At 37.9% G+C, this 13257-nt stretch overlaps 1 protein-coding gene across 1 annotated transcript in view; it reads right to left on the bottom strand.

The window, feature by feature from the left end:
* Nucleotides 1-13257, bottom strand: part of TTN (titin) — a 336226-nt gene that overhangs the window by 317395 nt on the left and 5574 nt on the right. Inside the window, 4 exon segments of the mRNA XM_043993320.1 lie at nucleotides 770-1014; nucleotides 1109-1194; nucleotides 1891-2178; nucleotides 5794-5997. Of these exon segments, the coding sequence (XP_043849255.1) occupies nucleotides 770-1014; nucleotides 1109-1194; nucleotides 1891-2178; nucleotides 5794-5997 (823 nt within the window).

The following is a 13257-nucleotide window of genomic DNA, read 5'->3' as shown; positions in this document are numbered from 1 at the left end:
TCCTCTTCCCAGTGATAGTATACCAGATGAGCTGCCTTTCTTCCTCCCTACCAGATAAATGCATTCTATTTCCATATGTTCTGAGGTGTCACCCATATGGATCAGTGTCCAGGGATCTAGCTCCTTACCAATTAGATTTTTCTGAAAAAGTTCACTTGAACAGAATCGGGAGAAAGTTGTATGTAAGTAACAGCAATATTGTTTGATGAAGAACAGTGAGTGACTTAGCTATTCTCAGCAATACAATGATCCAAGACAATCCCAAAGGACTAATGATGAAGCATACTATCTACCTCCGGAGAAAGAACTGATATTGATTGAACACAGACTGCAACATGCTATTTTCACTTTCTTTTTGTTCATTTTTTAATTTGAATCTTCTTATACAAAATGGCTAATATGGAAATGTTTTACATAATTGCACATATATAACCTGTATATCATTGCTTACTGCCTCATGGAGGGGGGATGGGAGGGATGGATAGAATTTGGAACTCAAAACTTTAAATAAAAATAAGGAAGAGTCTATTTTTTAAAAAAAAGTTCATTTGAGAATGTTTTTCCTGCTACTTACCCTGGGGGAACTGTGTGAAACTTGCCTCTTGTACATTTTGTGAAGCATGCTTCAAGAGTAAAAACATGCTAGTTATGTCATTATTTCCCCTCACCATTTACTACATTTTGGGCTGTTTTCTCCATCATTTCTTTGATCATCTTTTAGGTAAGCCTCATCCAATAGAGCTAATGCACTTAACAAGGCTTCCTTTACCTGACAGGAGATGGGGTTGGTGCCCGCACGTGTCTGACAGGAGATGGTGACTGTCTGACAGGAGATGGTGACTGTTGGCGGCTCAGTTGAGCTTTTGCAGCAATGGATGGTGGAGTTGGTGATCTTGACTTGGGCTTAGGAGGTATCCTCGGAGGTGTTTTGTGGGGCAGCTGTTGTCCGGTGGCACCATCTATGACCATTTCAACAGTCGCAATTGATCTGGCATCAAAGTGGGCTTCAATTTTCTGTAAAGGATTACAGTGATAATAATAATGAGGAAGAAGAAGGGAAGGAGGAGAACCACTGATTAGAATGGCAAGAGGGTTGGGGGGAAAGTACCTTTTCAATTCGAGTTTGTCTTGTTTGGGAAATCTGAGCAGTCGAAACAATTGTTTTTGTCTTTTTAGCGGGTATTACTTCTTCGCCTGTAGGAAGAAGACAAACGTTTAGGAGGATGAACAACAGCCCAGCCTATTTTAGGAAGTACATAAACACTGGCTACTAGCAAAATCAATCCAATTCTATGGTCGTTTAAATAGCTGAAAAATGTGGAAAGGCTTGCATTTCACATAAATATTAATTAGGTCGGTAAACTGAAAACATATTTGTTATACAAGACTGCACAAAGAGCTATTAAAAACAACTCAGCCTCTAAAATAAGTCCATCATTTGTCTAAACAAGATGATGCTGGCTTGAGAATTCAAATGGCTGCCTCTGAATTCCTTTTCATTTGCATTGGTGCCCAAACCTCCTACTCCCAAATCACTTCCACAGCAGCCAGTTCCGGCACACCTACATCCTAAGGTCTTTCCTTTGGAGGTTAGAATTTCTACCTATTGATGATTTCATAGATCTCCTCTGAGCCAAGAATCTCCTTTTTCTTTACTTTATCAGGCTGCACTAATTTATAGCATCATATTAACTAACAGGATCTCTAAACGGTTTCCCCATAAACCATTGCCATTGGTTTTAAGACTTCAGCAACTAAAACTTATTCTTTGCCCCTCTTCCTATCCTTTCTTGTTGCTGATCATGACAAGCAACGTGGAGAGCACATGTACATGGAGACATAAAGAGGAAATCACAGAGGGTCCAGGTAGTGGGATCTCAAATTTGTTACCTTGAACCAGTAATTCTGCAGTTGAAGTAGCTCTTCCAACACTATTTGTAGCATTTACTGAATAGGTTCCAGAGTCTTCAGGATAAGCTTCTGCAATTAATAAGCTGTAGAGGTTGCCTTCTTGTGAAATCTGAAAATCAAAGGAGCTTTGGATTTCTGCTCCGTCCCGATAGAACTTCACCACAGGTGTAGGGATTCCAGTCACTCTTACTTCCAGGCGGACTTGGCTTCCTTGTCTCACGGTCATGCTCTGTAGTCTTTGTACGAAGTTGGGGGGCGCTGTTTCTGCTGCAATTTGGATAAGGGAGGGAAGGAAGGGAAACTGAAATCAGTCTTACCAATTCTGTACAACAATGCCCCGAGATACAAACCAAAGAAGCAACCAGCCTGAAGCAACCAGGTGGTATAATGGATAGCACAACAGGAAGACTAGTTCAAAGCTCAAATATTTAGTAGCTGTGTCACTTAACATCTTTTTTACTCAATTTCTCATATGTAAAATGGGAGTCATAATAGCACCTACCTCCCAGGGTTTTTGTGAGGATCAAATGAGATACGAATTGTAAAGTGCTTAGTGCACATAGTAAGTACTTAATAAATGCTAGCTATTATTATTAACTATCATTATCTTGATGGTTTAAGAATGGGCTGTCTCCAAACTCCAAATAGATGAATTGCTGATGGGAGCATCATTTACATCATACTTGAACCCAGTGTACACAGCCGATGACAGCAAGCACCATTCTAGGAAGCATCACTCTGGGGCTTCCTGATCTGGGCCGTTCAATATGGCTGCATCAATTTTATAAGATTTCTTGGTGTGGAATTTTCTGGAACCTTCTTTTCCAAGTCCACTTCTAGTGCTAGTATGAACATTTGAATGTAACTTGATATGTTTTGGCTTAAGTTACTTTAAAATGTGCTTTCCCCATATCAGAAGATATCTTTGGGGAAAATATCACTTTGACACTGGTGTCTTGGATGTGCCTGTATTTTGCTTAAATAGGGACAGGAACTGAATCTGTAATTGTATTGGTGTGGGTAACCCCCAGGTGAGGAATCTCCCTTTACCAATGTAGAATAAGTACCATTTCTGCAATCTATAGCCTTAGGGTTGCCTAGAGCACCGAGAGAATAAGTGACTGGGCCAGAGTCATCCAGCCACTAAGTGTCAGAGGCATGATATGAACCCAAGAGGTTGACTCTGAGGCCAGCCCACTATCACATGGCTTCTCTTTACTTTTGTTTTATTAAATATTTAAATATTACTTTTAAATTCAGTTCAATTTAAAAATACGCCTATTTGGGCCATCCTTCATTTGATTATTCTATATGTATCTCTTCAAATAATGCAAATGTTAACTTGCTTTTAAACTCTCAGTCCTAATTGAAATATATTTTCTGTTCATTGTGTTCAGTCATTTTCACTCATGTCCCACTCTTCATGACCCTCTTTGGGGTTTTCTTGGCAAAGATACTGGAGTGGATTTCCATTTCCTTCTCCATTTCGTTTTACAGATGAGGAAACTGAGGCAAACACGATTAAGTGACTCGCCCAGGGTGACACAGCTAGTTAAGTATCTGAGGCCAGACTTGAACTCAGGAAGATGAGTCTTACTGACTCCAGGGCCAGCACTGTGCCATTTAGCTACCCTAATTATGTACTAGGAAGGGCTTTTTCAGGGAGTCAGATTAAAGGAAATGAAAATATTGTGAAATTATTCTGAGAGTAGGTGAGATAAATTTTGAAATGGCTTAAAAGAAAAAGCAGGAGTTGATAACTTTCCTACTTTTGAGGATGGTCATCTATTCACTGGGTGGTGCTTCTCTACCTTCTGGAAAGCAACTATCTTGGAAGAAATACCTTTGTGTTGTAAAATGGAACATCTATTCAGTTATACACCTCATTAATTGAAGTCCTTTCCATTATGGTAATAAAATATGTTCTTGGAAATGTAATTGAATATTAGAAGACTATATGGATTCATATTGTTGTATGATATTTCTATAGAAGCTATAGAACAGATCAGATAACAACGTGCTTTTCTAATGAACTGAGCAAAAGTAAAAAACTGACTATTACCTGCTCTTTTCACATCCTCCTTGAAAAGTTATCACTGACATTCACAAGCAATAAGGGAACTAATTACTATGTCAAACACACTGATTAAAAGCAAATATTTGGTTAGACCTTTGTCAGTTAAATTGACTTCTTAGATATTAAAAATATAAAAGGCATTAGGATTTTTTTCACATCAGGTAAACACATGGTCAAAGATAAAGTTTCACCAAAACATTTAAGTCCTATAGCAATAATTATTTTATTTTATTTTATTTTTTTAAATTTTTGTTGAGGCAATTGGGGTTAAGTGACTTGCCCAGGGTCACACAGCTAGTAAGTGTCAAGTGTCTGAGACTGGATTTGAACTCAGGTCCTCCTGAATCCAGGGCCGGTGCTCTATCCACTGCACCACCTAACTGCAGCCTTAATTTTTAAATTTTTTTTCTATTTTTTGTTGCCTATAGCAATAATAACTATCAGTTTATGAGCTCTTTGAGGCCAGGAAAGCTCTTTTGCTTTTCTTTCTATCTCTAGCACTTAGCATAGTGCCTAGAATATAGAGGCACTTAATAAATGTTTATTGACTTAGTAATATAGTCAGAAATGGAAATTCCAAAATGTTATTCACTAGATGTAGAGATGCTTATATATTTATGTATACACACATTTCTATATTTGTATAAATGTATATATATGTATAAAATATGTAAATAAATAAATATATGCACATATATGAAGGGTGTCCCAAAAGTCTCAGTGCATCTTACTGCACTGAGACTTTTGGGACACCCTCCATATATGTATGTACACAAATCTACCCATATATGTATATGCATATATAAATTAAAAGCTTAATATGGCTTTAATAAGCTTTAATAGCTTGAAGTTTCATGGAGACTTTTGGAAAACCCTGCATATGTGTGTATACAAATCAATCAATCAATCTATCTGTCTATCTATCTATATACACACACATTAAAAGCTTAATAGAGCTTTAATAACTTTTAATAGCTTAAAGATGAGACTTTTGGGACACTCTACATGACTATTTTGAGGTTTAATGATAGCTCATATCTGGATGGTGTTTTTTTTTTTCCCAAAGTGCTTTCACATTCTCTCTCTTGAGCCTAATAAATACAAAAAAAGTGCAAGCCCACAGACACTTTATACTAGTCTATCTTCCTATGGCTGATAAGAAAATGAATTAAATCACAATTCTTTTCTATTTACACTGTGGCATAAATAGTTAATACTTTAGGTTGGGGAGGCCAAGATGCACTTGTATTATCCACAAATATGTGTGGAGTATCTACCATATAACATGAGACTATTTCTAAGGCTAGGAGCTTTTGTATTACGGGTTATGGATAGACTTGTGATTCCATTGGTAAAAGAATTCCCAGGTAAGGAAATTCTCTGGAGAGCACTGAGGAAGGAAGCAGACTCCCAGGGTCACTCAGACAGTATATACATTCCTACCTTTCTTTAAATGCAAGTTCTTTGAGTGCTAAGTCCTTGTATTTGTGTCCTTAGAGTCTAGTACATAGTAGGCACTTAATAAATACTTGATGAGTCAGAGGTGGGACTTGAACCTGGGTGGGTCTTCTTGGCTGAGAGACCAGTTTCATATCCATTATACTATAAGGTCAATGCATTATAATTTATCAAACACAAACAAAGTGTTTATAATCTATCCAAACTGGCTATTGTGTCACTTTTGAATTTATGCATTTTCCCTACACTGCAATGCCTTCCATTTGGCTCAAGTGCTTGTATATGGAGCACTCAGAGAGGGAGGGGTAATGCCGTGGTGAAGGCTGGGGTCCTGGACCTCACCCTACCTGTAACGAGGAGTTCAGCAGTACTAGTCGCTTGTCCAGATCCATTGGTGGCTCGCAGGGAATATCTTCCACTGTTGCCTTTTGTCACAGCGGGGATCATCAATTTAGCGCGGCCATCGCTAAAAGAGATCTGCACGCCGGGCAGTGACGCAGCGGAAAGAACCTGGCCATCCCTAAACCAGCTCACCTCAGGAACTGGAAAACCTAGAGAGGAGAGAAGGTCCAGAGGGACAGGTCAGCATCACCACTGATACACACAAAGGATTTCTGTCGCTTCCTGTCCTGGGCTATGGCTCCCAATGACTTCCAACTCTTGTCTAAAAAAGTTAGGTTTCTGGCTACATCATCAGCCACAGCAAGAGGCTCACAGTATGTAATTCAGTTCATGGTGTTGAAGGTACACTGACGGTGCCCAGGATAAAAGTAGAAGTCACAGAACATGATAAGAAAACATTCTAAACAGCAGTCTATGGTTTCAGGCCTATTAAGAGAAATGAACTATTTTCTCTGGGAAGAGGAAAATGTAAATACTAGTAGCATATAATTTTGGGGGGTGGGGTGGGGCAATGAGGGTTAAGTGACTTGCCCAGGGTCACACAGCTAGTAAGTATCAAGTGTCTGAGGCCAGATTTGAACTCACGTCCTCCTGAATCCAGAGCTGGTGCTTCATCCACTTCTCCACCTAGCTGGCCCCATAGAATATAATTTTAAAGCTTATCTAATACAATACTGCCCCCTTCTCAGTTTTTATAAATGAGGACCCTGAGGTCCTGAAGTTAAGTGATTTGCTCCAAGGTCATACAAGAAGTTAATGGCAGCCTGGAAATAGAATCCACATTTTCTGACCCCCCAGGCCAGTGCAGTGTATTTTCTCCTATAGATCTACAGAAAAGCTTAAAACCAGACCTGGAATTCATAAAGTGAAGAACCAGTGAATTTTTGAGTAAATTTATGAAGTGAGAAGAAATCTATTCTTTTTCCTTTACATACAAATTAAAATCATAGGCAGACAGCTAGATGGTGCAGTGGATAAAGCACCGGCCCTGGATTCAGGAGGACATGAGTTCAAATCTGACCTCAGACACTTGATACTTACTAGCTGTGTGACCCTGGGCAAGTCACTTAACCCTCACTGCCCCCCCCCAAAAAAAGGATAGACAATAATTGTTTAAATTCGAGAATTTGAATTTTAAGAACAAACATGGACCATAATAACAACTATGGTGTGGCTACAAGTATCTAATCTCCTCTCTTGTAGAAACAGCTCTAAGTTTTGGTCAAGTACTTTGGTCTTTATCCCTGAATTTCACTGCCCACCCCGGACATTTCCAGCTATGCCATTTGCATTCAACTCCATTGAGACTATCACTGCCATTCTCTTGCCACCAGAGAATGGGCTTCATCCTGGACTTTAATAGGCCAACTTTGGCCTTACCTTACTGGATTCCATCCTTCTTGCCATGCCATCATCAGGGAACCCCTACTCCTATTTCCAGCTTTCCACCTCCCTTTTATTCATTCTTTTCCCCCATTCAATTGCAAATTCCTTGAGGGTAGGCACTATCTTGCTTTTTCCTATTTGTATATTCCTTGCATAATGCCTCGTACATAATAAACACTTAATAAATCCTTTATCTATCTGAACAGCCTGGGTACACATGCCAACAGATAGCTATTAAGGGGAGCTAGTGTCACCTGTCCTTCACTGAATAGATTGACCTCATGACTTAGTTGTATGCATACACTTAAGTAAACTACTCCTTTCTTTCTTGGAAATTGGATCACTTATCCTTTGAAGGTCTCTTTCTCACTATTCTGATTTTCTACACTGGCACCTGAAGTAGTTATGTTAAAAATGTTGATGGGCTTTTCCCAAACCTCCCTGAGCACAGAACTAAAGGGGAGAGACAGCAATACAACAATAAGATGTAGAAGGGAGAAAATGCATATAAATGCTCCAAGACACAAGTGATATCCAATAATTTAAAGAAATTATGACAATCAAAGAAATCTTCAAGAAGAACTCTTGCTCTTTCCCCCACTAAATCTACCTGGCCTGCAAACTTGCCTATTTCTGTGGAAATTATTACCTAGGTTCATACTCTTGGAGTCATCTTGCCCTCTTCCCTCAAATACTTGCCCCCATCCTCATCCAATTAGTTACTAAGTCTTATAAATGCTGTGTCCAAAACATCTCTTATATCTGTCTCATTCTTTCATTTACACAGTCACCACCCTCTTTCAAGCCTTTATTGCCTCTTGCCTAGATTACTATGAGTCTTCTATTTAAAAAGTTTTATTGTCATTTCCAAAATGTCTCTGTCCCTCCCCTCGTCCCCCACTCACTGAGAAGGCAAGAAATACAATACTTGTTATACACAGGAAGTTATGCAAAACATATTTCCATATATGCTAGTCTTCTGACTGATCTTTCTACTTCTAGTCTCTCCTATCTCAAATCCATCCATCATATAACTTTCAAAATTATCTTCCTAAGATACATGTCTGATGTTAAGGGCTAAAATTCTAGCTAAACTGTCTAAAATATCTAATGAGTGGTCGCCAATAAATTATAAGCTTTAGCAAGAGTTAGATTTTTAAGCATTTATTAAGGAGAATAAGAGTTTGGTAAAGAGAGAAGAAAAGGCCTAGATTACTATCTATTAAAGGGAGAGCACATTTCTAGCTCCCCTCTCCACCAGCGTCCTCAGGAAAGAGGGCGAGACCAAGCGCCAATCTCTTCCTTCTTCCTCCCACTAGCCCGCGTCACTTCCTTTTCCAAAGAAAAGACTGGTCTTGCCCTCAAAGACCTTCACTTCATGGACGGAACTCTTCTACAGTAAGTCTCCAGCAGGTGGCGTCATTCCAATCGTTACACTGACCATGCCACTCTCCTGCTCAAAATACAAATTTCTTTAGCCTGGTATTTAAGGACCTCCATAATCTGGTGCCCAACTATCTTTCCTTCTACTCCTCTTTTTGAACTGCCCCCCTCATCCTGATCTGTACACGACTACAAACTTCGTATTCCACATATTTGTACAAGCCATCACTCAGCTTTTATTTTAAAGTAAAACAGAAAATATGTGGTGGCGTATATTTCCTCACAACTGCGCCCACAAGTAGAACTATAGACTCATAGAATTTGGGGGCTAAAAAGAATTTTCCTTCTATAAATGAGAAAACTGAGGTGAAGAATTTAAAGTGATTTATCCTAGATCACAGAATTACTAGAAGAGCTAGGATTATCATCCCCTACTCCTTGGTTGCTCTTTCTACTATACCCCCCCAAAAGTAAACAAATAAGAACTCACACTCAAGACTCACATGAAAGATTAAACACAAAGTTTATAGGAGGGAGCATTGAAATCCTTCAGTACATCACAATATTGGGTGTCTCTAATTCTTACAGATGCTATTTATGATGATATGATTTTCTCTATATTGATAAAGATGATAATTAGCTGGATAATTAAAATGTACTATTTCAATATTCTTTACTGGAATATCCTGTAGCATAGCATTCAAGTTTAATTTAATTTAGTTCAACAAATATTTAATGAGTTCTTCTATGGGCACAGGTGACCTAGTCTAAAAGCCACATCCTTGCTCTTGCAGAGGTTGCATTCTACTTGGTGAGATAAAAAGCATGGCAGAGGGGAAGACCAACTAACCCTCTTGCTGTTCCTCACATAAGTCATGGAGATCTCCCATCTCTGCATCTTTGCACCGGATGTCCTTCTTGCCTAGATAGTACTGACTGCTTTGTCACCTCTTCCTCTTAGAAGCCTTTCTTTTCTTCACAGCTCTGCTCAAACCAGATCTTCTACCTAAAGCCTTTCTTGATTCCTCCCAACTGCTAATGCCTCTGCCCCAAAACAACTTTGTTTTGATATTTTTCCCTTCCCCACTCAAGCTCTTTGAGGGCAGGTGCAACTTCATTTTTGTTTCTGCATTTCTAGGACCTAACACAGGGACTAGCTCATAGTCACATGCAATAAATGCTTGTTGATTGATCAGCTGCAACAATTCTATATCCTTCATGGTTCCTTTTATAATTTAACAACCTCATGAGGACAAGTGCTCTTACATCTAAAACAATCCCTTTTTCCATATTTCACCTTGAGGCTACTTCTTCTTGCTTATCACCTCAGTGAAGGTGAAGAACATTCTCTCACTATGGTCTCTATGACACAAGCAGCTAGGTAGTGCAGTGGATAGAGTGCTGGACATGGAGTCTAGAGGGACTGAGTTCAAAATAGACCTGAGACACTTTCTAGTTGTGTGACCCCCTGTCTGCCTCTGTTTTCTCATCTATAAAGTGGGAACAAAGGCCCCTACCTTCCAGGATTGTCACAAAGATCAAATGAGTTAATACAGGTAAAGCTCTTTGTAAACCTTAAAGTACTATATAAATGCTAGCTATTATAATGTGGTGTCTTATAGGTAACAAAGTACTTTAAATGTAGTATTGCATTTGATCCTCTGCAGGTGAGGCCGGTGTCAGAGGCATTGCTACTCCATTTTACAGATGAGAAAGGTAAGTTTCAGAGAATAATTGATAGCAATTGGAAGTTGGGAGAGGAAGAGACTTCAGCAATAATCCATTCCAACCTTCTTATTTTACATATGAGGAAACTGAGGCCTAGAAATATGAAATGCCTCCCCCAAGTTCAAATGATTAATTAATGATGACCCAGGCCTGGATTTGAAATCTCCTAAACATTTGTCCAAGATTATTCATATTAATGGAGGAGATTAGATGGCAATATAAGCAAGCCTAAAGAAGAGACACATCCCCAAACAAATATTTGACTTTGGAATGTCATCTTTGCTGGTATTTGAATGGATAATGATGAGTAAGGCATTGTGGGAAGTCCCTTCAAATCAAATATTTGAACCCTCTCTGAAAACCTGACTCAAGAAGAAGCTGAGAAGATTATTACTTCATCCTGTCTCTTGCTTTGCCTTCAATTCCTCTATGATGGGCCTATTTGGAGGGGAGGCATTTGGGAAGATGGGTGGGTCCTAAATAAGAGGTTCCTTATATTTCTAGTTTCATAATTATCCTTGTGGCCTGTCAAGAGTTTTAAAAATCCTGTATAAATTGTGGAGCTAAGAACTGGACATAATCGCACATAATAGCAATTATGCATAAGATTCAAGTTCATTACAACCCCTAGCTTATGTGTATTCAAAATACAAATTGTATATGAGTTTTAGATCTCAGAAGATGATAGTTTTAGAGCTGGTAGGAACTCATTTGTATAATGAGGAAAAAGAGTCCCTTAAAGGTGAAGTGACTTATCCAAGATCACAGGGGTAGTAACAGGGTTACAAAGTCATATTCTCTGACTCCAGCTATAGCACTCTTGCCACCATAACATGATAAAGAAATACTGTCATCCATTTGACACGCAACATATAATTTTACCCATAATTTAGGAGGCAAAGGTGGCCAAATAAAATTTGATTTTGTTGTCTTTATGTAAGCAAGTCTTTCATTGTTGACAACTAAACAGATTCTTTTTTCCCCCTATTTGTGGGTATTGAATGTTGTTAGTGATGTTTTTCTAAGAACATCTTGGCATATAGTGACTGAAAACAAAAGGCTACCTAAAAACCAGATTCCATCACTCCACAGTCAAGTAAAATTCCCAATGAAGCCATATGTGTTCTGATCAATTCAGAAGTTAGGGAGCTTTGAAAGACAAATAAATGCATTATTTAGAAGTCAGCAGGAGTTTATCATGCATGAGCAGAATGGGATTGGTCCCTATGTAGAGATACAAAAGAAAATGAAGAATAATTACGTAGCATTTGTGTACTGTGGAATAACATATTAGCCAATTATGTTTAAATTTGGTACAAAAAAACTGATAGAGAAGAAAAAATAAAATCTTACTTCTTGTCTTCATCATAAATGAAAAGAAATGAAAAATGAATAAAGGAGTAAAATTTAAATGCATAGAATTAAGGATAAAGCATGCTTCCCAATTAATCAATAACAGCTTATCAGAGCATTCATGATAGTCTGGTAACATATGGCATTGATGAAATGATTTTGAAATATTGGAGAAGCATGCATCATTCAGAGAAGTACTGCCATTTTTTTATGAGACTCTATAATAAGTAAGAGTTTTCTGGAACTTTCACTCAGCCAAAAATGAAGTATACTAGAAGGAAAAAAAATGTTTTCCACTAATATTTTTATAATATCTCCATTGGCTCAAACTTAGCTTCCAAATAACATTTTAAACTTTAAGAATAGGCCAGTCTTTTGATTCTTTCTCACATGTATATTTTTATAAATATGTAAAAGTGACTAGCCTTGAAGCAAAAATAGAACCTATACTTTGAAATGAGATATTTGTTTTCTGAGAACTTCCAAGTATTTCGCATATCTGCTTTCTTTCATTTTACAGATAGATATATGTGTATGGATATAATCGTATATGAATATTTGTTTTATGTGAATTTATATTTGGCAATACTGAAACTCAGTTTAAGTATCTTGCCCAAGGTTCCAATTTAATTTATGGGAGAAGCAGGATTAGAAGCCAGCTCTCCTAATTTCAGTCCCACAGTCCACCACTTTATCCTGAAAATAATTCATTGAAAGACTTTTTCTTTTCGACTCCTTATCCAACCATATGCTTTAATCATCCTGATCCTCTATGATAGAGACTAAATATGTTCACAAGGGCAGAGAAGAAAAGACAGAACGAAACCATAATTCTGTGTCTCAACCAAATGATCTTTGCCAACATTACCATCTTGAAGTTATGAGTTCCTCTTCCAAATGCCTGCCAATCATTTCTTCATAGTGGAAAATTAAATGTTGTCATGACAACCTATCATTCTAGCCAACAGAACTGACTACTCCAAATTTTAAGGTTTTCTTATGAAATATGGAAAAGTAACTCTTAATTTTGGACCCTACAGCTCCATCCTTTATACTAAATATATTGCTAAAACATCCAATTGTTGGATGTTAGAGAAATATTTTTATGATATGAAAATTAATAAATTTGATAATATAAACATGTGTAATATACATTTGGGATAAGAACGCCATTTATTACCAAAGATGGTTGTACATGTACATAGCAGCAAATAATTTTCCAGAGATACATAGCATTTTATTATTTATTCCACTAGACTGTTACTAATTTATTGGAAAGCTAGTTTAGACCTGAGCTTGATCATGGGGAATAAATTTGTATGAGGGAGAGAGAAGGGATGAGGTAAAGTGTACAGAGGGAAGACTTCTGTTGGTGTCTCATTGGGAGACGTTATCAAACAAGCACGGGGAATAATAATGGCACTTGGCATTTGGAAGATCAAGAGTGAGTCAAAGTGACGTTGAAGACTACTTTTGGCCTGCAGGCCACTAGTTGGCACAATGGATAGAATGTCCTACTTGGAATCAAGAAGATCAGAATTAAAATATGACCTCAAGAC

This window comes from Dromiciops gliroides, chromosome 3 (assembly GCF_019393635.1).
Source record: "Dromiciops gliroides isolate mDroGli1 chromosome 3, mDroGli1.pri, whole genome shotgun sequence".
Classification (NCBI taxonomy): Eukaryota; Metazoa; Chordata; class Mammalia; order Microbiotheria; family Microbiotheriidae; genus Dromiciops; species Dromiciops gliroides.
This window is presented reverse-complemented; position numbering and strand designations above follow the sequence as displayed.